At 41.8% G+C, this 25797-nt stretch overlaps 1 protein-coding gene across 8 annotated transcripts; it reads right to left on the bottom strand.

Moving 5' to 3' along the window:
- Positions 1-295: 295 nt before the first annotated feature.
- LOC121724786 (TSC22 domain family protein 2-like) lies at positions 296-24549 on the bottom strand. Of its 8 annotated transcripts, none has more exons than XR_006035303.1 (6): positions 21959-24549; positions 11609-11683; positions 8914-9043; positions 3509-3595; positions 2143-2194; positions 1947-2006 (listed from the first exon to the last, which is right to left on the bottom strand). XR_006035303.1 is itself a non-coding variant. In XM_042111579.1 (4 exons), exons 1-4 carry the CDS (start codon positions 23782-23784, stop codon positions 1695-1697), a joined length of 2265 nt encoding a protein of 754 aa, XP_041967513.1. In that variant the 5' UTR covers positions 23785-24458; the 3' UTR covers positions 296-1694. The 8 variants fall into 8 exon arrangements, 2 of the variants coding, with proteins under 2 accessions (XP_041967513.1, XP_041967518.1); XR_006035301.1 differs by having other exon boundaries at positions 3522-3595; XR_006035304.1 differs by lacking the exon at positions 11609-11683 and having other exon boundaries at positions 21959-24545.
- Positions 24550-25797: the final 1248 nt, after the last annotated feature.

Below are 25797 nucleotides of genomic sequence, written 5' to 3'. Positions count from 1 at the left end.
GTGAATGTGGCCTCAATGGCAAATTTACTAAAAAATGCCATTGGAAAGTATCGGACAGTGGTGTAGTCATCTGTGATTGCTGTTGTTGATTTCCAATAACTTGTTTTGGGGTACTCAACAGTTCAGAAGATGCAACAAGTATTAATTCAGTCTGTTTGACGTTACAGTCCCTGTGCCATTCTGAATACATCAGAAAATAGTTATCATTGTGTAATGTTATGGTATTTAGCAGACGCTAAATTTGTCCAAAGCGAATGCGAGAGCTTTTCCTTAAATCAAAGGTTTTTCACCCAAATTGGATCTGAATATTGCATTTATTTAAATACATTAAAATTTGCAATGTAACAAAACTATTGGCATATGTAATCCAAACATTTCAATGAACAAAACATGGCTCACTTCATTGTCTGAGACTAGTGTAAACACTAGTCTCTGCTCCTCCATCGACATGAGTTATTCGCTCTGTCATCCCCCAAATTTACAATGTTCACAGACTACTATCTTACAATAAGAGTGCTGAATACAAATATGAGGTAAGAAAGTGGTTTGACAAGTACAAATCATGCAGAACATGCTGAACAGCAAACAAAACAAAAAAAACTTAAACAATAGAGTGGAAAAGGTGAAGATAGAGAAAAGAGTGGTGGAGAAAGTAATAACAATAGTACAGAAAGCAAATTATGAGAGCAAAACAAACAGAAAAAGAAAGATGACACAGCTTTGCATCTTTGGTTACAAAGGAGGTTGAACATTTTCACAGCTTCTTTTCTCCCTTGCCCCCAAACCATATGCATGAGACTCTGAGGTTAGGGAAGAGAGTATGGCAATTGACTTAAAACAAACTACCAAGAGAACTGACGTTTCTTCATAGTACTTTAGATTCAGTGAAGATCTCATCCCAAGAACCTGTACAAACTTTCTATGCACTTAATACTTTACACTCTATACAAATGTACATTCATACTGAGTCATGACCATTGTAAAGATACAATCCACAAGTTAAACTGACTTTAGTGTTTGAGCTAGCCCTGTGTGTTTTGTCGGCAAAGTGTTTGTACATACTTTTAGTAAAGGACTGAATCTTGCTGTAATTGCCAAATCAATTCAAACCAATCAAGTTTCCAAAGGCCCGCATCTTACAGAATGGAATCTGATGGCAGATACTGTTCTTGCTTTAAAACAAATACAAATGGTAATATAAAATTAGCAGCCCTACAATAAATAACATAACTGTGCTGATGTATGGTGTGAAGTATGGTGGCTCTGAAAAATAGACTCTTGCTTCTTATGGCATGACACAGCAAAAGCTACAAAATAAACCCCTTTTATTCCTGGCTGGATTCTCTTTAAAAAAATAGCTCTGTCAATACTCTTTGGCCACTCCCTTTGGGGACCTGGCCTGCCCCCTGGTTCAGAGCCAGGTTCTCACCGGTCCCGCTCATGGTGTTCGTCCTCAGGCCTGTTCACGCAGTGCCTTGCAAGAAAGCCATATCCCAATCCAAGACCGCCTTTGTCTAAAACACTGGGAAGGCAGACAGCACACACATTGAAGCACTGCTCATTTGCTGATCACAAGCCGATGGAGGGACAAGACTTTTTTTTTCTCGTTTTTTTGTTTCTCAATAACTTAAGGACGTATCTGTTAAGCATATTAGTCCAGCTCCTCTCCCCAGTACAGAAGAGAAGGATGCATGTCAGGCAGATGTGACGTTGGGCTGGAGTGGAGGCGTGGTGATGGGTTTGCCGACCTCCATGGGATGAGCCGGCTGGGAGTGGACCTTCGTCCCTGGGGCCTGGCCTCCGGTCAGCTGTGGTGGAGTGCTGTTCGAGGTGGCCGTGGCCGGCTGGACGGACAGCTGGGAGAGCTGGTCACTGTTGGCAAGAGACTTGAGCACGGCATTCTCCCTCTCCAGAACAGAGTTCCTCTCATACAGCTCCTTGATCTGTTCTTTCAGCACCTCTACCTCCTCACGCACAGCATACATCAAATGGCTCTTGACCAAATCCTTTAAAATAAAAAGTACTAAATTATAAACTGTTCAAATACGAATATCATTTTCAATTATACTTAATGAGATTACTTTGGGTACAAAAATGTGAATTAGGCCATCGTGAACTGTGCATAAATAGATATAATCTTACCATTGCTTGCTCTATTTTATTGTCAATGGCAACAACACTGGCACCAGAGGCACTGAAATAAAGAGAAGAATCACACTATTAATACATGGATTTAACTTGAATTTTACTGATTAGGGTAATTGCACATCACTTATTTCACTGCAAACATAATAAGTATCGTGAAACGCATCCCAGGACACTGCTACTACCAGAGTTGGTTGATGAATCCTTGCTACTGTAAGCCTCCTTGTTCACTGAATTACCTGTTGCGGCGCATATGCACTGCTGCACAGCGCAATGCGCGAGCTGACCTACTCGATAACGTCTTCCGCATAACACCAAACGACTTCGGCCAGAGAGGGTTGAAGCGGTCAGTAATCTTCTGGACCTTTGGTTTGGTTAGATGCCCCCTACCACAGAGTCTTGTCGGACGGAAAATGCATGATGTTTTCAGACTCTTCCAAATAGTATTATGCTCTTGTGAACTGAATTCTCTTCGAACACGTCCAAAAAACAAGCTATCACGCTAGAAGAACTGGCACCAGTCTGACCCGTGAAACTTTGTAGTCCTTGTTTTTTGTAAAATTATTTTCGGTAAATTATTTAAGCTTTACAACCTATCTTTTATTAATGTGGCCTACTGCATGTTGCGTGCCTGATATTCCAAATACTGAAAAGTTAATCAAAGCGTATGATTAAAAATACATAATATTCGCTGCCTGTATTTAGCCAACTTCAACGTTAGGGGTCTATAAAGTTATATTACATATTCACCAATAGAACTCCACGGCACCATCCTTTCACACTTACAGCTCATCTCGAACCTCACTGACAGTACATTCCGATCTCACCCGTCAGTTCATGTTAACAGTAGGAGAGCAAGAAAACTGAGATGGGCATCAAGAATAATGGTCTCGTTAGAACTGGAATGCGTTAATTTCGTCTTTGATCTCTTCGAGCAGGAGGCACAAAAACTTTAAGGTACAACGTTGACACATGTATAGCCTTCGGGGTTACAACACAGGCCCACGTAGATATGTTACAAGTACAATAGGAAAACTCACTAAATAGAGCCTCCTAGGCATTTTTAGGCATACAGATGTGCCTTAAGCCGTTTTGTTGGAGAGAGAAGGGGGGGGGGGGGGGGGTCCTTTCAGAAAACTCATAAGAGAAAAGCTTGGCCAAATTTCTTATTTTAGTAGTAGATATAACATGTACAGTGCAGTCATGTGAACTCTGTCTTGAGTCTATGAAGAAAGGAGCAGCCAGACTAGTATCATTTAGTGGAGTGGGAGAGGCATGTCTAACTCATTTCATACACAGGCTACAATAACCACACAAATAAACTTGCATAAGACATCTTTGCAGATGTAATCACATCACAGACCCCTAAACCATACACTGCTTGCCTGTCCCCTGCACATCACTGGAAAACTTCTAGCACATCCTTCAGCGGACAGATGTAAATAATTATCTGGAAGATAGGGACACAGGAGATACATACATTAAGAATTAGGGAACCACATACCAACTGAAAAAAATCCAAACACTAATGAGTCAAAGTAATGGCTGTCTAATCACAAGCAGCCTACTTCTATGTCAGGATTAGGGTTGGGTATCGTTTGGGTTTTATCCGATACCGGTGCTAACTCGATGCTTTTAAAACAGTGCCGGTGCCGAAACGGTGCCTGAACCGGTACTTTGTTTTTACAATAAAATGGTCTAAAGCATGAATTGCTTTTTTTTATTGATAAGACAAATTTGAACATGAAATTGAACTGTTATATTCAATTTACTATCAATATCTCATTGCTCCTACACGTAATACATTTAAATGTTAAAACAGCTTGCCATGGATGCACACACAATGCTCTGCTTTCAAGTTTACCCAGTCTAGGCGGTTTGCCATAAGGTATGTTAAAACCGCTTGCCATAGAACTGCCAGTCATGGACAACGGCATTTGCAAGCAAGCTATTCTAACAGGGACTCTACTTTCCAGTTAACTCAGTGTGTTCCCAAATGCTTCAAGGAATTTCATGTCTTCCCCACACGCAATAGTTTTGAACATGTTAGGCTACATGTCGGTGTTGAAGTGTTTAGATTCCCAGCGCTAGTAGGCATTTTAGCAGCAACTATGGCTATGCGCTAACATCAGTCATAGTGGGGGGCCTTAAGCACATAAATAGGTCATTTCGCGCAAATTCTTCTAAAAGCGCCAAATTTGGCACAGATGTAGCTCAAGTTATACTGAAATGATTTAGCTAGGGCGCCGGAGCCAGAGACCCTCAGGGCCAAGATGGCAGCCAAATCCAATATGGCCACTACCTGAAAAGGTTTCTATAACTTTTGAACCACATGAGCTACAAATACAAACTTGATGTCTTTTTCAACTTAATTGATCATGGGAAACACATAGGAATGTTTATATTTATGACCCAGTATATCTGGACCACTTAATCCTCCAATTCCAATATGGCCGCTGTCCAAAAAAGCAGTTTTGACTGTAGTTACACCTCATTGTTTTCCCTTAAATTACAGGGGCAATAAGTATTTGACCCCTATGTTAAATTCCCATAGAGGCAGTCAGATTTTTTATTTTTAAAGGCCACTTATTTCATGGATCCAGGATACTGTGCATCTTGATAAAGTTCCCTTGGCTTTTGGAATTAAAATATCCCCACATCACATACCCTTCACCATACCTAGAGATTGGCATGGTGTGTTTTTCAGTTAGCCTATTAGCTGGTTTGATGCTCATTGAGTTCGATGCAAACCAGCTAATAGGCTAACAAAAAACACACACCATACCAATCTCTAAATATTTATATTTATGATTGTGTATATGTGGATCCTCAAAGTCCCCAAATCCAATATGGCTACTTTCCAAAAAAGGGTTTTTGACTACAACCTTTGAACCAAATGCGTTAAATTTTACCGGTTATGGAAACCCTTGGAAATCCCTTCTTATCAACGAATCATGACCTCATAGCACTTGACACTCAAGATATTATGGAAAGAGAAGTGGCTGATTCGCTCACTACTGCTCACAAAGTTGGTGTAGCCCTACTGCCAATGTAGAGCAGCGACTTGACAAGGTCACCAAGCCTGTATCAGAGTTTTAGGGCAGCCGTGGCCTACTGGTTAGCGCTTCGGACTTGTAACCGGAGGGTTGTCGGTTCGAACCCCGACCAGTAGGCACCACTGAAGTGCCCTTGAGCAAGGCACCTAACCCCTCACTGCTCCCCGAGCGCCGCTGTTGTTGCAGGCAGCTCACTGCGCCGGGATTAGTGTGTGCTTCACCTCACTGTGTGTTCACTGTGTGCTGAGTGTGTTTCACTAATTCACGGATTGGGATAAATGCCGAGACCAAATTTCAAAAGAGTATATACTTATACTTATACTGATATGATTCCTCGGGCAAACATACTGACATTTGCCAACTGACCTGACACAAAAGCCAAGCACAAAACAACTAATGGTATTTAGAAGCAAAACATGACACTCATCACACAACTGTTCCTTTCACTTCAGTCCAGGCATGATGCAGACATGGCAGAATTCTTCAGGTTTAGTAGTATTGCTGGGTTTGTGCGGTCACACATGAGCTATGAATCTGTCACGCGACTGGATATTGTGTTTGATACATATCCAGAGGAGAACCTCAAAGCACAAACTCACCAACGCAGAGGAACCGGATCAAGAAATAAAGTAGATGGGAGAACTCCAAGGACATTCCTGCTCACGAAATCAGCAAGGATCTAGGTCCCCAGAAGTCACTGGCCTTACCACTCGTCCACGCTTTAACAGGCTGTGACACAACCTCAGCCTTCCTGGGCCATGAGAAAACGAGTGCCTGGGCAGCTTGGGAGGCAACACCAGATCTCACAGAATCCCTGGTTACCCTTACCTGGGACCCTGAACAGATCAACAATAACTTCCATGTCCAAAAACTGGAGCGTATGGTCGTCATCATGTACAGCAAGAACTGTGGTTCCAGTGGCTTAGATGAAGCTAGACATCACCTTTTCTCGAATGGTACCAAGTCTCTCGAGAACCTGCCTCCCACCCAAGCTGCACTGATTCAGCACATCAAAAGAGCACTGCTGCAGGCGAGCTTTTACTGGAATCAGGCAACCACTGTCCCGCAAGACATCCCAGAGTCCAATGCATGGGGATGGTATCGGGACTATGAGCAAGACTTGGGAACCTTACAGAACTAATCTCGGAGATGCCAGTAAAGCCTGCACCATTCTCCTCCACTGTGGTTGCAAGATAGCATGTAGAGAGGCCCTGTACAGCCCTGTCCTGGCCCGTACAGCCTACATGTAGCGACCCATCACCCGCCTATGACAACTCTGCCTAGATTCCTGGCCCATACTGCCGACCCACCACATGCCTTGACAACTCCTTTCCCCCTGGACAATTCCAACGCTGGACTATTTGAACTTTCTGACATTAAATTAGGATTAATGCATTATCATACCGGATATGTAATCATCCCAACTCTTGTAACTTTCACCTCAGGTGGCTTTAAACACCATGTCCTATTCTCTACACCTGCCTATCATATGCATTTGTCATGTATACAGACCTTACTGTCCTGTATTTGACCCTAGGCAGATGGGTCAGGCCTTTGAGTCGTGGATCTGCTCGAGGTTTCTTCCTATATGTATCTCCAATTCTAGGGAGTTTTTCCTCGCCCCTATTACCCATGGGCCTCTCTCTTTCTTTTCTTTCCTTTCTCTTATTGTCTACACTTTGTAAAGCGCCATGATACATGTGTAATGTTTTGGCGCTCTATAAGCACAATTAAATTGAAATTGAAAATAGAGAGCACTGCAAGTGCTGTAACGCTGGAGTTCGTTGCACTTCTATATGCCATGTGAGGGTGCTTGTACAAACAATGATGGTGGAGACGATGAGTGATCTGGTGATCGTGAGTGATAATGAGAATTCACTGTTGTTTTTATGTTATTGCTTTTTTTTTGTTATGCAGTTGTGAAGCAGAGTTTTGGACAAATCGACTATATTGTTCTTTTAACAATTTGCCATAATATAAATATTGCCTTGCAATAATAATTGTGTCTTATTCTTTCTTATATGATTACACTTTGAAATGTATTCATCTGTGGTGCACTGAAAGCATTTCACTTTTATAAGGAAATGAATCAACATTGAGAAAAACCTTTAAAGTTGTGGTAAAAAAATATTTTCAACCACAGTCTTAAAAAGAATACTGATTCCAGACCTAAGCATAAATATAAATATGACAAGCATAAATATAAATATGCCATGGACTTCTTGTGGTCAATAAACATAAAATAGACACCACATCCTCATTTGTAGTGCATTTGGTTCAAAATTTGTAGCCAAAACACTTTTTTGGACAGGGGCCGAATTGAATTTAAGGAATTTGGGGGGGTCCTGATATACTCAATCATAAATGTAAGTATTCCTATGGGTTTTCCATGGTCAATAAATTAAAATAGACATCAAGTTTGTATTTGTATCTCACCTGGCTCAAAAGCTATGTATAGCTAAATCCCTTTCAGGCAGCGGCCACATTAGATTTGGCCGCCATCTTGGTCGCTTGGATGCCCTGGATAAATCATTTCATTATGCCCTCAGCTACATCTGTGTCAATGTCGTGTTTGTAGATGAATTTGCACGAACAATGGGGTGTAAGGCCCCCAACTACTGCTTTTTTGGACAGTGGCCATATTGGAATTAAAGGAATAAGGGGTCCAGATGTACTGGGTCATAAATATTAACATTGCTATGTGTTTCCCATGAAGCTGAAAAAGATATCAAGTTTACATTTGTAACTCATGTGGTTCAAAAGTTATAGCCTTTTCGGGCAGCAGCCATATTGGATTTGGCCGCCATCTTGGCCCCAAGGGTCATTGACTCCGGCGCCCTAGTTAAATCATTTCAGTATGACCTAAGCTACATTTGTGCCAAATTAGGCGCTTTTAGAAGAATTTGCGCGAAAATGTGCTTAAGGCCCCCCACTATCAGCAGTCAGAGTTTAATTAGCGATAACGTACAGAGATGGTTCCGTAGCCTCTTTGACAGCTCAGTGACATCAGGTATGTAACCTACATATTTATGTTTTTGCCAGCTAACTTTTAACATGATCTTCATATTCATTGTGATGCTATATGGGCCTCATGCACATGAAAGATTAATATCATGCCATTATGTTGTTTAGAACACACCGTGAAATAAAGTTCTCATCTTACAACTTGCTGATAACATTTCAAATAAATGCCAGTTAGCGCATTAGCGAGGATATTGTGCAACATATACTGTTGATGTTGTTTCATAGGCACCGAAATCCACATTATTATTTGATGCAGTTACTACCGTTTGCGTAGGCACCGGTGCCATATTAAAACCGTGTTTCGGTGCCCAACCCTAGCCAGGATACATATATGACGGAGCTTATAAAGCAAAGCAGCTCAAAAAAGGCATGTCCCCTTGAAAAGAAGTGGTCTAACCATGAGTGGAAGCAAACATGGTTCAAAGGACTTGCTTCTTTGACCATTAACCTACAGTACATGATAGGATCATTGACATATTTGGCAAATGTCTGTGAAATGATAATATAGACTTCCACACTAAAGAAGTACTTAATGTCCAGCTGGCGTCAAACACTACTGTGTCAACAGCAACGAGGAACAGAGAAATAAGGGAGGGGTAAGGGGAAAAGAAAAAAAAAAGAAAGAATGAAAGGATAAGTCAAAGAAGGAAACAAGTGAAGCCATGAGATTACTAAATACTTTTCATACCTGCCCCCTGGGGTACAACTGTGGCTACATCACCAGCATCAGGAACATCATAAACAGCTCATAGCCTGTTTGAGCAGTGAGCTGCTCATACATCATGCACAGATGACAGGTGAGTGCTGTCCAAATGCTCCTGAGGGATAAGAGGTACGTTTACCTGAACCTTGAAACATCTGGGACATTGCTCAAGGAATTACTCAGAGGCACAGGTAGACACTAACCTGAGAAAGATTCTTCATAATGCATTGAAGCCATGGGCATGGGCAGTGAATTTCCATTGTTTAGTGTGTCCAGGCAGAGCTGAACTGGATAAGCCAGAGCAGAGCTGGACAGGCTTGTAGTTTATTGTTTACAGTCTTTGAAATTGATTTATTGAACACTTTAGATATTTCTACAAAATCCCTATTAAGTTTCAAAAAAGGCAAATTTTCCAAATGATGGATGACAAATCAGAACACTATACAAGTTACAAAAGAACTTGATTTCTCTGAGTGGATTCTCACAGGATAACAGAAGAACTAAAACGGTATGATTACTGGAAATATCTAGGAAACAAAAGAGAAAGCAGTAACATTTTGTAGTAAAATTCAATGAGTAAGAGGAATGGTCAATGTCAGCAGTATTAGTCACTTCTTCAGAAGAACCGTCTTAATCTCGACATCTTCCATAATTGGTTAATATTATGTTGATATACTGCTGACTGGTAGATGTTCAACAGACATACCGCACAAAAACCTTAACAAATAGAGTTATGATAAATCACCAAAAATACTTTAAAGGTAAACTATGCAGTATTGGCAATTTCCTTACTGTTTTCTCGGTTTTTGCTGGCTCTGTCATGACGAATGTCTGAGAAACTCCATCGCTACCTTTTTCTAGCCGGTGCCTGGCGTGTATGTGTATTTGAATGCAGTAAAGCAATTCGTTACACTCCTGACACTTCCTGAATTCCTGACACTGAGGCCGTCGGCCCGCCGGCCCACAGTTGCAAGGGTGGTTTTTCCGCTCACAGGCGCTAGGGGGAAGCGACACGGCCACCATTCAACCCGAAAAAAGTCATATAACCATTCCAATGACTCTGAAGCTGTTAAATGAAGGTAAATTAAGCTAAAAAAGTTGCATATTAAGCTAAAAACCTGCATAGTAGTGTTGTCACGATACCAAAATTAATGTTTCGATACCAATACCAAGTCAAGAATTGCGATTTTGATACTTCTTCGATACTTTTTTTAAAATATATTTGATTTGGGGGCCCCACCACCTTGACATCATCAGTAATATTGAATATACTGTAGTGTGATCATTCACACCAGTGGCCATCCCAGATATATTTAGCAATTTGAAAACTATTCTAAAACTATAACTATTTTTAAACTATTACACTTAGGCATATCTTTAATGTGGTGTGTAGGTCTAATTGAGTGCACATTGGTGATGTGTAGGTGTAATTGAGTGCCTGTCACTTTAAGAGATATGTGAGTAATTGACCTTGTCTCACGGTTTTAATCTAGTGAATAAAAGTTGCACATAGCGCATAAGGATATGTGGATGCAATTAATTATGTTTTGTATGTCATTAGATAAAATAAATGTTCAAAAAATGTACAAGTCGAAGAAAATCTTTCTGGGATCATAGAAGAGATAAGTGTCTTGCAATGTTCATTAATTAAATAAAATTTTAGCGAGCACTATTGTCAAAAGTGACCTGAGCTAGCGGGATAGTTAGCAAGGATCTCTCTTCAGATGTAAAAGTTTGCCATGGTTGCTTAGCCTATTTCTAAATTACATTGAACCCAAATAGTAGGCCTAAATGACCAAAATCCCACAGCTTAGGTAGGTTAGCAACACAAACTTGAGAGATGCAAGTGAGCAAATCAACTTGATATTAGCCTATTATTGTGTGTTACCATAGCATCACTTGAACTAGCAGCCATCTCTTGCTGTTTATAGCACGACAGCTGCGCTTACGTGTGTGTGAGGAGAAAAGACACACAGCCACAGGTTAGGGGAGGAGGCGCTAGAAGCATGCCTTGTGCACACACATGTTACTTCAAAAGAACATGGTCATTCTCAAAAGTATCGATACTAATAAAATTAGGCATAGTGACATTTTTAATTTCAGGGTATTGCGATACTTTTGTAGTATCGGTGCACTACTGCAACACTACTGCATAGTGTGCCTTTAACCCACAATTCAGGTAACCACACCAGACATTCTCAAGATGTAGCTATACAATTACAAGACATGCGAACCATGCCATTGACTTTGTTAGTAATTTTGTTAATTACTCATATTTACAGGATTAAAATCAGACATGATTTAGGAGTGTGGGCCCAGACTGCAGCTTGTGAGCACTGAAGCTACGAGTGAAAACAGAGAGGTTGCCAAGTCTTGTTTATCTTGATGCTAAATGTACCACTGCCATGAAACACCCCCAGTAGAGTAATAAGCAAGACCTCAACCTCTTGACAATAAATCACGTTCACCTTGGTCAGTACCTTGGCAAATAAAGCTGTTCCTTCTACGCCTTTTCCTTTACTTTGGCATGCCAAAGCTCTGACCATTATTGGACGCCAAGCAAAAGTGACTACTTCCCTTGGCTCATGCACATTATTAGCAATGCTGTGCCAGCATGCACGTTTGAAAAGCTCACTGCGACTAAAGTAGGCTCACACCAGACCCAGCATGGTTACTGTACCTATTGCTGAGCGCCTTCCAGTTCCGCAGCTTGCCGCCAGGCTGGAAGGCTTGGTAGAAAGCCGTGGATGGGTTCCTGCACCACCGACCACACAGTGCAGTAAAAGAGAAGGAGAGGAAATGAATGTGTCGTATATGGAAATAGGGCAGTGCAAGGGACAACTGGCAAAGACAAACATCTGGCACAGTGTTAGCAGACATTAACAAAAGAGACTCCCTAACATAGGAAAATGATCATTGGACATGATATTTCACATAAGCTACATATCATGTTAGACCTCTGAATACTTACCAAAGTTCACAAATCAGTAGGGGGAAACTAAAGAGTGGAGGGCTTTTAGCAGTCCCACAACCCTGAATGAACCAGATTTGCATTCTTTTACTGCAAACTACACAAAGTTTTATGGGAGCACTTAAGGCAACGTTACCTTCTATGCCCCGCCCCTGTCTATAGGGACTTTCAGGCCAAGAACAGTATGTACTACATCAGTGGCCAGCCGCGTGTGCAGACCCCCGGCCCCCCTCCCTGCTCTTCCTCTGCACATCCACCCACTCATATCCATTACGGCTTTGTCTGTGCTCTGAACAGGGGGGCTGAAGAGGAGGGACCAGTGTGAACATCTCCGCTTGGAGGGTGCTGCTTTTTCCTAGAATTCAGCGTACAAAACATCGGTTACATCACCAGCAGCGCGGCATTATCTCACCCTGTACGGTCACGAATTTCCAGTCCTGCTCCATTCCTCCAAGTCCTTCTGACACAGATAGAGGGATGGGGGAACGCACATCGCCCCCAACGACCACAACCACCAACAACATCACAAATATCAAATACACAAGCACTACCAACACCAGCACTACCACCATTGGGTTGAGCCCTAATCAAGATTGGGGAGTGTAGAGAAAGGAAGTCCTAGGAAAGGGAAAGGAAGGTCATCTTCTGAGATGTTTGAAGGTTTCAATGAGTGTACGTCACCCCAAGATGACAACCCATGACAATGTACAACAATACAAATATGTAATAAAGGGGACAAAGAGACAACTGATTAAGCAGTCACAACAATCTCGGCCCTTTCCAATCTTACTCCAGAGCTGCACGCTATGTCTGAGACGTCTGTCAAAATCAAAGCAACAATCTGACCAATGTAAGAGTAGTTTAGTTGTAAATGTAACATAGATGAGGTGTTCTGAATGCTTATAGCTGTACCTCAGTAATGTAATGGACCACTGAATCACCAGTAAACCCTGCAATGCCTGTAGGTCCCAGACCGCCAGGAAGCTTATCTGGGATAAAGCTAAAGTTCCTTCATTAGTGAATTTTGACAAGACATAACGACTGATCATAGTGTGCTAACGTGATGAAAGCACAATGTTCACGCTAGTATAACATTACCATAACTGGCAAACGATCTATTTAATATTCGGTCAGTACTACTGGTAATGTTTGTCATGGCATGTAGACTGCAGTTTGTTCAATAATTATTGCTCAGGTGTAGGATAGGCTACCCGAAATGCGCCAATTAAAGCCCACAGCAGTCCTAATATTAATATCGGCTTATTGTTACGTGGTAGCAAATAATGTTAACTATCAAAAAATAGACGTAATGTAGGAATGCACACAGATATATTGCAACATGTGTAGGCCTATCTGATTCTGGTTGAAACGGTGTACTGGTACACTGGGAGCAAAGAAGACTTATCTTCACTTTTTTCCCTTCGCAACTGTCAAAGAAATCCCATAACCACGAGTAGGGATGTAACGGTATGAACATTTAACCTCACGATTATAGTGACCAAAATTATCACGGTATTGTATACAAGTGTGTTCGATATGTTCAGAAAGCAATGATAGGCCTACACAAGCTGAAATAGTTTCAAAAAGTGTCCCTTGCACTTTTTTCTTGATCATGTTTAATTGGCTATGTGCTTATAGCTTACTGTAACTTACCCTACCATAACTTGGAGTTTGCTATTTCTGTTATTTGGATCCAATGAGTGAGACCAAAGTAAGCGTTCGAAATAAAACTTTAGGCTACTGTATTCTCCTGATAACGTGAGTGGAATGGATTTAATGTGGACGCGAACATAAAAAGACGTAGAGTGGCTACATGATACAGTGCACATTTTGCGGTGAAAATGTTCCACCTTTTAAAATCAGGTGTAGCCTAATCCGAATCGTAGTTAAAACCATCAATTAGACAACAGAATCAGTAGGGTACCAGTTTTGTTTCATTGTACCAGGTCTATTGTATGTCAAAAGCAGGCTCGGATGAAGCTGGGAAGGATTAAACACACGGTTTCCACACCGCGGTAATCATCCGTGATAATTATGATATTTGAAAAGAAAACGGTAATTGTTATCGTCCACAGTTTTATTGCGGTTTATGATTATACCGGTAATCGTTACATCCCTAACCACGAGAAGGCCTAGGGTAGCCTACATCACATGGCCTAAAGATTAAGCCCTTCTGCATAGCCTTCAGTGATTTGCATGCAGTTTGAACACTGACCTTGATCTAGCCTACTTTGGCTATTTAAAGGTAATTGCCAAAACACAACACAATGTAAATTAACTATAACAAACAATAAAGGACTTAAAGGAGAATTCCGGTGTGATATTGACCTAAAGTGTGTTGAAACATGATACCGAGTGTGAACGTATGTCTCATAGCCCATCTCGGCTTGTCCCCTGCACTCCAAAATCTGGCGCTAGTTAGCCGATGCTACCAACAGCTTTTTCAATGGTGGTGCTTCGGCATCGGGCTAGCCATGCAAATAAATCACTGTTTTACACCATTTACGAGGCTCAATGTATCTCCACACTTCATTGGTAGACTTCCGAGGGCCCTGACATTTAAAACGAGACATTGAGAACTTTGAGGCCATCCTTAAAAATATTTTCGTTTGCCGTAACCCGACCGACCCTGTCAATTTAGAACCGACCCAAATATTTATTTTTTTCCCCTTTTAGTCCGACCGACTTGCCGGTTGTAAACTTGCGTTGATACCGACGGATTGTTTTTTTTACTCTAAACAACCAATACAAATGCAATACAATAATATTTCTTTTAGTAGGCCCAAGTATTGTGAATATAAATTGCCTACATGCAAACGTGGCTCACTTAAAAAAAAACATGTGGCGTCATCTCTACACCATTGGTTTTATGCATGTCACACTATGGCCTACGCTTCGTTTCATTCACAAAAACTGATAACGCTTTTACTTGGCACGAAGTTCTGGAAGAACTGTGGCCAGATCTTTTCTCATCCCTTCTCCCCCTAGTCTAACGGTGACCGTGTCGGAGTATTGAAATTGGTTGTGGTCTATTCAGCATTTCTCAAAATATGGGTCCGCAACATGGAGACTGCTGGTCCGCGGAGTCGTGGAGTGAAATTAGGCCCGGTGCTTCATCTGATAATTTGCTGCGCAGTTGATCAAGAAACCGCGGATCGACGAAAAAAGAAAACAAACGTTTCTGCTATCGAGGTCATTAAACATGGAGCCCTACAATTAAGTGGTGGTATGAGCATTCATTCAATGCGCGTCTGCGCGAGAGAAACTGAAACTAATCGATAACGTTGGTATCAAAGCTCCGCTTCAACCTGTTGGAAGGCTATTTATTTATTTAACGAAACTTAATAGAACGACGTTGTTTTTTGGAACTTCCTTAGAAACAGAGCAGAGACTGTATAATACACTGTATAGCATTGAGTATTGTATAGTCAAATTTCAATATAACGTGGCCAAGAGCTATTGTAGCCTTCTTTCTGGGTACAAGTAGATGAGCCTTATGACCCAAAAGTCTGCCATGACCGGGCCTCAGGTCAAAGAAGTTTGAGAAAGGCTGGTCTATATAACCTGCATCAGAATGAGGTTTGCAATGGTGCGCCTGAAGGCACGGGTTGAAGACCCAGTCAGTTACGTCACGATATGCAAATTTGTGTAAATTCATTCCTACGTAATCACCATGACCAAAATTGTACTTTTTTTTTTACTTTGAATCTTGAAAAAAAAAAAAATATTGACCTACCTACCGACCCATTTTTAATTTTTTTTGGCTGTTACTGCAAACAAAAATATTTTTAAGGATGGCCTGAAAAAGCACTGGTAGTTTACTTACAAGGCGATTTATACAGACAGTATCTTCACGAAGTTTAGCGTTTGCAGCCATCTTGAATTTAGTCACGATAAGTCGAGCGACGAGTAAGAATGAACAGGTATGATAAGGGATCAGATTCCAAAAATAATTCAGTGGAAATGCATGGATTCCAGTTTCTTCCAGTTGCAGCAACCTCGGAAGTCTACCAATGAAGTGTGGAGATACATTGAGCCTCGTAAATGGTGTAAAACAGTGATTTATTTGCATGGCTAGCCCGATGCCGAAGCACCACCATTGAAAAAGCTGTTGGTAGCATCGGCTAACTAGCGCCAGATTTTGGAGTGCAGGGGACAAGCCGAGATGGGCTATGAGACATACGTTCACACTCGGTATCATGTTTCATGTAAGTTTAGAAACCAGAATTGACCTGCACACTACAAAAATGCACCAAATTCAACACAAATGACTCAATACACCTGGAGGAAGTCTTCGTCCTTTCTTTTCCAGATATTTTAGGATTTCGCCGTGGTGATATTTATGGCAAGTATTGTATCGAAGTCATAATTTTGGTATCGTGACACTAGATTATACACTTGGATCTTGAAAAGGTTTACCTTATTTAGACCCCCCTGGTAAAAATATGGCTTTCAAGTAGAGATGCACCGATATGGAATTTTAGGGGCGATAACGATAACCGATATTTATTGGTTTGTTGTGGCCGATACCGATACGATAACCAATAATATTACTCTTGAAAAAAAATTGTGAAAAGTGATTTGGGGAAAGCATTTAATAAGCATAATTTTATTGCAGTAATTTTACCTACCACCAAATGATGGACAGAACTCATAATAGTCCTCAATAGTGCGGCAGTCAACAACATAACAGTAGCCTAGCCCTACAGTATGTGTGGCTCCTTTAAGTGAACCTGACATCAGTGAATTGCGAGTGAGTGGCTAGAGAGTATGCTCATAAACGGCTCAGCTGGGAATAAGCTACAGTGTAGTGACCAAATCAGAGTTTGTGAGGAAACTTATGTTTGGTTTCAACTGAATAAATCTGCAACTCCTCAGACTGTATCTTATGTCCGTCTACTCTGTTGCGCACAACCTGCTGCAGCAGAAATGAAAGGGGTTAGCCCCGAAGGTTTTAATAACTTATTATGATGACCTGTCTGGAACTGAAGCAGGAATGGTTAGCATATTTCTAGGTAGTAATACAAAACCCAAGCTAACGTAATGCAAATATAATACTAAAACACAACTTAGAACTAGGCCTACTTATGTACTCGTCCCACTAACGAGTTTGCTTATTTGTTTCCCCGATCAGCGCGGTAAAGTGCAAACACACCAGCGCAAGACGGCTCTAGATAGGGCTGAGCTCCGCTCTGGAAAGGTTAAATGGCGGATCATTCACGAGACGATTTTGAGATGCACAGATTCCCAAATGAACGCATATCCACAGATTTTGTTAGAGTGGTGAAATACATTCACACCACTGACATTATATTGAGGAAAAAGTATAGCCAACCAAGCTCAAGTAGCTCAGTGTAGCCAGACAGACCTTACGTAGGCCTAAATTAGGACTAATTATCGGCCAGAATTCTGTTATCGGACCGATAATAATATTTTCATTTATCGGCCAATAATATATCGGCCGCCGATATATCGTGCATCCCTACTTTCAAGAGTTAAAGTTTCAAAGCTGTTTGCTTTGGAAAGTACTATTTGCTTACCCAGTGAGTGAAAACAGATTGTGGAAGGAGAGGGCAAAAGATATCCACATAAATTTGAATTTCCCCTGGGGAACAATAAAGTATCTATCTATCTATCTATCTATCTATCTATCTAAATCATTGCTCTGGACCAGGCACAGGAGGGGTGCCTTGCGTAGGGTTGGTCTGCATAACATGTGCCTTTACTACAACGCATGCACCTAAATGACTACAAAGTACAACAAAGCAATGGACACACACACACACACACACACACACACACAGACCTATCAAATCAATCATCACAACCAGCTTCATGAAATAATCAAGTCATTTCTTTTCAAGAAATATGAGGGAAAGAAAAGCCAACAAGAGCACAACAACTCTTGGAAACTCCTCCAAGACTGTTGGAATCCCATTCTAGGTGTCAACCTCAAGCTGACTAACAGGATGGCAAAAGTGGGTGGGGCTAATGCAAAATGCAACTACCCTACTTTGAAAAATTTAAAACATATTTTGATTTGTCTACACTTGTTTTGCTGACAAAATAATTCCCTACATTAACCATCAAAAATCATCAAAAATCAGAAAGTCTTTCTAAAATGTGCAAGACCGAAATGTAATTTTTCCCAACAGGTTTGACATCCACAGAGGCTTGATGTTTGGTCTTTCAGTGAAAACAAAAAGTTGCCTTCAGTTCAGACCTGGGCGGGTGATGAGAAAGATTTCAGAAGAGATATTTTGCCCGCTGTCTACTCAAACAAAGAACCCTTCTTGAATATGCATGCAGAAACAAATAAATCAAATGGAGACCAAAAGCACACAGTTTCAGTGGATGCAGCAAGACCTTGTTCTAAAATATTTAGACACCGGTATGACTATTGTAATCGGCACTTGAGGACCGATTCCAATCATCTGATCCTTTGGAATCGAGCTGCGATACATAGCGGATTAGACTAGTTTAACTAAGTGAAATGCTGCCGAAAGAGACTTTGTGTTTTTTGTGTAATAGGTAGATAGTTAGGTTCATTTTAACTGGAGATGAAAAACTACAACAATGCAGTTTTATATGGTTTACTATATTCCAACCAACTGTATCCTATGACACACACCACATTAGGCCTACATTACAAATGTGTTCTCATGTGGCAAGTTACAGTAGACAAACTTGTTGAATGCAATCAGAGGGTGGTACAAATAACAGTACGGTGGTACAAATAATTAAAGGACAAAAACATCTCACAGGTAGGTGAGACAGAAAGCCTGCCCAAACAAAGGAGTGCTTCATGAGTCTGAAGCACATTTCAAGCTGAATAAGACCGCTAAACAACATCAGTTCAGCCGCAGAGAACAACCCTCAAAAGCACATCTAAAGCAAGGTATTGCAATTAAATAGCCACTTGAACAGCATTTTAAGTGCACTTCAAGCTACAACACTGAAACTCTACTCCAGCAGATAGTTCATACCAACTGCAAACCTACCTTAATATTTTGTTTCAGCTGGATCAGACTAATTAGAGCTTTTTATCCATTTTTTACAGTCTAAATGCTATGCTGGTTCATTTCAAATATCACAGTGCAGCTGCACAAAATGACACATATTTTTAATTGTGTGTAACCTATAAAATATTACACTTGTGAACTCGCAAATTAGCCTACAAGTTTTGTGTGACCTTTGACCCCATTTTAACTCCATACGAGTGGCCCAGCCCCTATCAGTGCTTACAGTGACCCAGCTGCACGACTGGCTGAACATTCACACCACCAGATGGGGCACAGGCTGCTTGCTTTCTCACAGGACCTCACCACACAGCCATGAGCTACAATCACATCACTGCCACATAGCTCACTTCCTCCCTCCCCCCCCCCCCAACAGATCAGCAAGGGAAAACACACAAAAATGAATGGGTGAGGCAGGCTATTAAACTGCCGTGTGTGTGTGTATGCCCTTGAGTCTTATTATGGAGAATAATAAATGTCCTGTTCTTCTTAATGATGAGCATACTTCCTGTTTACAATGCTACAACAGGATGCTAAGCTCCAGAAATGACGAGAGGAATTGCCCGGTGGCTACATGGTTTGCTATTTACACAAAGCTCATGAACATGTTTGCAACTTAATCAGGAACATTTCCAGGGGTTGAGCAATGTTCTCTCCACCGCACTGAACCTGCTTCATGTTCTACCCTCTCCACATGTTTAGGTTAAAGCTAAAGCACACACAGAGGGGAAAGGCAGAGCAGAGGACTGCTACAGTTAGACACTACAGCAGTCCTCTGCGAGAAAGGACAACCTTTCGTTTGGGGAACTGGACTAAACAATGCCATATAAATATATATATGTCATCATAAATGTCTACTACATGTACACAACAATGTCATTCTCTTAATGAAATGATGACATAATCCAATGTGTTGTGAAATACTCTCAAGAAAGACATGCTAAATATTTCCATGGTGTCTTGACAGATCTGCTGTTGCCAAGGAGAGTGAATTTCTCAGATGCCTACGCTGAGCGTTTCAGGACACAGGACTCTGGGTCTGGGTGTCCCAAGGATTCAGGAAATATTTCAGTTATTGCTGCACAGGAATGTCGTCTCAGGCAGATCAGTCAACACTTTATCTTACATGAACAACTGTGTGGCAAAGTTTTTGTCCAAGAACACTCGACACATAAGCTTGTTCCTTTGAAACAACAAAGGACAGAATGTACAGAGGCTCATTTCAAAAGTTACACTAAGCTTAATGCTGAAAGAGGCCCAAAAGCCCACAACTACCTCAATTTCCCTCAAACACTGAAAACATTGAACCTACAGCATGGGAGAGCAGCATCTTCAGTATGTGAGTGCACATGCGTATACACTAGCCTTATCACTTAACATGGAGTTCTGTGGAAAGACTACTGTTCTGCATCCGATAGGGGAGCCTCTCTGATAAAAAGGTCCTATCAGCAAAGGAAGGTGTTATGTATGTCAGTCAGGCCTTGTGGGGGGGGGGGGGGGGGGGGGGCTGTGCACATACCAGTCGGTGGCAATGAGACGATCCCTTTCTCAGCATGGCCCAAGTTTGACAAATAACACTGTGCCTGTGTGCCTGCCTGACCACAGCTTGGCTATGAACTACACTTTGTCATACATCACAGAGAAGCCACAGAGCCATTTGAGGCACCTGACAGTTTACCATTTCCTTTCACACTTGCCAGCCAGTTTACATACTGCAAGCAACTTGCAATGCAGGAACTGAAAGCTGAACATTTGAGAGCATTAAGAAAAACACTTTCAACCAAAACTGTGACGATGGTAATACTTAATTGCTGTTCATCTGAGCATACATTTTTTAAATAATCTCAGGCATGACCATGAGGACTTCATGATGATATGGTTATACAGGTGAGGTCTAAATAACTTAAGCAAACAAGACTTCACAATCCCCTAAAACAGAAAAAACTATTGCTGGTACTAATAGACTGCACACAGACAAAACATAATCGACTCTTGTTCACTGCAAGGGGCTGACAGACTAATATTTCAATAGAGATTAATTTCATGCAGGGGTTCCACACCACACCGAATTAAATCTGGATGCTAAGCCTAACAAGATGAATGTGGAGGTGTTTGCATAGATGGTGAGGACACAGAGGTTGCAATCTCACTCTGTTGAATTTCACCAGTAAGACTAAAGACAAATATAGACACTGTACTCTGTTAAAGGGATTCATTCACTTTTCTGCATTCTAAAGTTTATCTAATTGTGGTGCTTCTTTATGAGTGATATCATAATGTTTAAATTTTTTCATTAGCTGGGGTGACAGGGTTGGTGATGAAAATTACTAAGATGGGCCGCATTTCCCAAAACCATAGTTGCTAACTAAGTAAACAACTTTATTGGTTGAAATGCAATTTCCCATTGCCAACCAACTAAGTTGCTAACAGGTTAGCAACTATGGTTTTGGGAAACGCACCCCTGTCTGTAACAGACTATCTATGACTGAGGAAACAAACCACCATCAAAAATGAACTAATCAAAAATAACTAATTAACAGGAAACTTTCAGGTTAGTCACAGAGTATGGCTAATGAGACTACAAAAGGACATTATTTCAGCCGGTTTAGAAGTTGTTTTCCTCCACTGGGACTTAACACCAGGCTGACTGGGCCTCTAATGAGAAGCACCAAACATTATATTTCCTTCCTGTGCTCCATTTGGGTTACTGTGGTACATTTATTTTAAATTTAACTATGTAACTACAGACCGCACTTAAAAAGACAGAAAAGAATGCCGTCTCTCTTGCCAGAGGCAAACATTCGTTTTTAAATTAAATACTTTTAGAATAATAACTAACACTACCTTCATATCTGTAGGAAAACTTGAGTTTTGCTAATGAAAAAAACCCACACCAGTTACACTCAATACATTCATCTGTCATCTTTCTTCAAGTGTGCCATTTAAGCTTAAGGCTTCTATTTGAAAAATTGGCCATGGACATTAAGTGTACCTAAGTAATCATTCATCATCACCATCTGTTGGTCTTAACATTCCTTACCTATCCTCATCCCCGTCTATCTGAATGGGTATTCCAAACAGGCTGTTGACTGCAGGGTGGGCCAGCTGCAGGCTCTCAGGAATCAAAGGCTTTATGGGAAGATCTTTCCCAGAGACAGCAGGAAACTGAGATATAACATCCGACTTCCTCCGATTCTCGTCCGTCTGTCCCAAGCTAGCAGTGGGGTGATTTGATGTTCCCATAACCCCCGCTGTGCCATTGCGGGGCATCTGAGGCTGCTGCTGCTGCCCGGCGGCGGAGGGGAGGGTTGTGTTCTGAGTCACCATGCTGGAAGCCACAGGCACAGAAGTGGGGATACTGGAGGATGGCGCACTGGAGATTGCAACCGAGGTTGGCGCTGTAGGCACATTCTGGGCATTGGGGAGCCCATGAGGCACCCCCGAAGACAAGTACTGTCCTATTTGTGGTTGCTGCTGCTGCTGTTGAAGAGCGCCAACTGCCATCATGGGCCCACCAGCACTGCCCATCCCGCCTGTAGGCTGTTGAAGATGTGCAGACGTGGACTGGGGCACTGGCTGGCTGATGGGCACACCTCCAAGAACCCCGGGCATCTCCCCAGACATCCCCAAACCCTGAACTCCACTGGCCGGGGTGGGTATTGGCGAAGGCCCCTGGTTAACGGCCCGTCCTATGGAAAGGTTTGCCGTTGAATTGGACTGAACAGTGGTGACAGCCAGGTGCTGCTGGCTGTATTCAAGCTGAGATCCAGGTAGCAGAGAGGGTTGAGCCGGAAGCTGGTGCCCCAACTGCAGCTGCTGGGGTGGGACTGGCTGCTGCAGCGGCTGGGTTTGGTAGATGACCGGCTGGGCCTGTGGACCAGGAGGCACGCCAGGAGATTTCTGTATGTGCATGGTTTGTTGGGAGCCATTCAGGCCAGTCATAAGGAGATTCTGCTGCTGGACAGGATGTGGAGAGCACTGCATCTGCTGCATCTCATGAGTCACAGAACCTGAAATGACATGGTGCTGGCTGACACCATAGTTTTGTTGCTGCTGCAAATCTGAATGAATCACATGTGAAGCCGCAGACAGAGCAGTTTCCGCACTGGGATCAGGACCATGTCCAGAGAGACCAGATGGTGCCACACTGGATCCCCCTGTGGCCCCAAGACCGCTATCGCGATCAGTTCCAGGGTCCAATGTGCTGTTATGCCGTATTGTGTCTACATTTCTACTTATAACAGATCCCTCAGAATCCTTCTCATAAAACTCTGTGCAAGTCCATCTGCCTCTCCTGAAAGGTTCACCAGTACCATGATCTAATTTAATGACCCGAAAACGTGAACTGCAGCTGGTGGTGGTAGTAGTAGTAGTCGTTGTAGAGGCACTCACCGAGCCAGTCGAAGCCAACGGAGTCGTGCTTCCCGACACGATACCCGCCCCAACACTGGGCGCTAGCTGGTGCACGACACCACTTGTAGGTACAGAATTTTGCACCGTCGACACACCTGTTATAGGGGACTGGTGACTTACATTGGTGACACTATTCGGTATTATATTACGAAAAGAAGGACTAATGTTAAAAGTCCCCGTGGTTGAAGGTAGCGGTCTGGCTGCATGCGTGTGCGCAGCGTCGGTCTCTCCAACATGGTTCAGTGTTTCCTCCGAAGAGCTACGGTCACATACCTCAGGTTCGAAATCAGTTCGGGACACATCGAATATTTCAGAAGACACATCCTCGGTTCGTGATTCGTCTGGGTCATCCAAGCTTTCGGTGTCGTCCGCTACGCTGTTGGCTGCCACCTGAGCTTGTGTCACACTTGTGATCTGAAAACAACTCTTCTTTTTTGCGGGCATTTTAGACATTTTGAATACTTACTTTTTACCCCCTCTCACGATCACTAAAGGGAAATCAAACAAATAACTTTGCGTATTTTATATTTCCCGATATGCAGTGAGAGCAACAGCAAACCAGCGGTTTCTATCTTTTAGCCAGATTCTGCGTCATCTTTCTTCCTTTCTCCTTCTGTTGCATTACGGATACCGTTATAAGGTTCGGTGGTAGATCACACGGTCCTCCCGAGCAATTAAGATGTTCAAATGATTCGTCCAAACAGAGTCCAATGCGTCGGCCTAACAGAACCGGCCTACTACGTAAAATAATTTCCCGTCTCCGTAGTTGCCAGAGGGCCGCTGTCGCAGATGTACCTGCGCAGCTGCAGCAGCTACTTTAGACTGAGGCGGGCCCGTTCACTGTGCCTCTCATTTAGCTAGCTAGCTTCAGTACTTAAAATTACTTTCCCAAAAAGCTCGTTCATTCTTGTCCTCGTCTTCGACTTAAATCCCCGATAATACAGGTATTTATAGATTTGAAACAAGGGGTAATCACCGTGGTAGACAAGGGTACTCACTATCCTCCGAAAATCTGGGTCTGAAATTCTTAAAAAATCGCCTCCCCTACAAGATGGCTATGCAAGTTCGCATTGCATGCTGGGAAGTTAGTGCAACAGGCTCTACTAGATAGCGTCCCCTTTAGGAAAATAAACCAATGGCGTTTAGTCTATATTGCAAACGGGCTCTGATATTGCGTTCGGCAGACTAATTTGAGATTAAACAAATAACAGGCTAAATTCCTCTGCCGATATTCACCAACTTGTAACAAAACTACGTAGGCCAAGTCCAGAGGTGGCAGCTGCGCATTACTTTATTCGTAGTGTGAGTTCTAAAAATCGCTATGTTATACTAAATACGGAATTAGCCTACACAAATCTGAAGATGAAGTCAAGTTCAAAATTCTTATTTCATTTCTTTGATTGCCGAGGCTTTTTGGAGACATAATTTTGGATGTCTTTTTATCGTTCCACAAATCAGAGAAGACCACCAACAGCCACGTTGCCATGTTTTGGCTTCCAGACGGAGATCGATTTAGTTGGGATAATGCCTAATTATTTCAGCCTCACAGATGGCAGAAAGGCACCGCCATCTGAAAAAAAAAAAAAACTGAGATCAATCAGTAATTTGCATTAGTCAGCAGATAATAATTTAACCTTTGTTTGTATATACAGTGGCAAGAAAAAGTATGTGAACCCATGCTAAAGTTTACTAAAAAGAGGAATTAAAAAATCAGTAATTGTAATTGATCTTAAAAAATCCAATCTTTAATGACACAAATTTTCTTTGTGAATGAATAATGTATCGTAAATAAATAAATGTTCTTAGATTTTCCCATAGAGGCAGGCAGATTTTTCTTTTTAAAGGCCAGTTATTTCATGAGGCTCAGACCTTGTCTTCTCAGTGGGTGCCTCCTAGAGTGATCACTAGAGCATATTCAAATGTTATGTATAAATAGGCATATTTACAGCCTGCTATAGTATTTTTTGATAACCTTCCATACAAATGATCTTTCTATGGTAGCATTTGTGTATGTTTGTTTATCTCTCATCACATATGTACTTCCCCAGAGACGAACAATTTTTTTTTTCTATTAGACTTGAAGTGTCCCTTTTAGGCCTGTTGTCATCTGTTATTATTGCATTAGGCCTACACCAAAATACTGTAATAGTTGGAAAAGCTGTTAAAAGCTTGCTTTCATGTAGTTTGTTTAACATTTTTGTAGCAGTTTTATGACATTTGTTTGATAACGGCCTGAAATGTAGGGGGACAGATTATAGAGAAATATGCAGACATGCTAAAAATTCGGCTACATTTTATTTCCAAAAAAACAGCTTTAATTCATTCAGTAAAAAAAAAACAGGCTATATAGTAGCATGTCCATTCTCTAAAGTTACAGTTATCATATCATGATACAAGGATAACTTAAGGAAGAAACCTTGGGCAGATCCACGGCTCAAGGGGCTAACCCAACTGCCAGGGGTCTTG

This window comes from Alosa sapidissima, chromosome 1, assembly GCF_018492685.1.
Source record: "Alosa sapidissima isolate fAloSap1 chromosome 1, fAloSap1.pri, whole genome shotgun sequence".
Classification (NCBI taxonomy): domain Eukaryota; kingdom Metazoa; phylum Chordata; class Actinopteri; order Clupeiformes; family Clupeidae; genus Alosa; species Alosa sapidissima.
Note: the sequence above shows the minus strand (reverse complement) of the source record. Positions and strands in the feature narration are given on the sequence as shown.

Bases quoted from the DNA above. Each gene is read 5' to 3' on its own strand.
- LOC121724786 (XM_042111579.1), bottom strand. From the start codon at position 23,784: ATGTCTAAAATGCCCGCAAAAAAGAAGAGTTGTTTTCAGATCACAAGT. The intron at 2,195-11,608 runs GTACAGTAACCA...TCTTTATTTCAG, and splicing joins TGGAAGGCGCTCAGCAATAG to TGCCTCTGGTGCCAGTGTTG. The intron at 2,007-2,142 runs GTAAGATTATAT...TTTATTTTAAAG, and splicing joins ATAAAATAGAGCAAGCAATG to GATTTGGTCAAGAGCCATTT.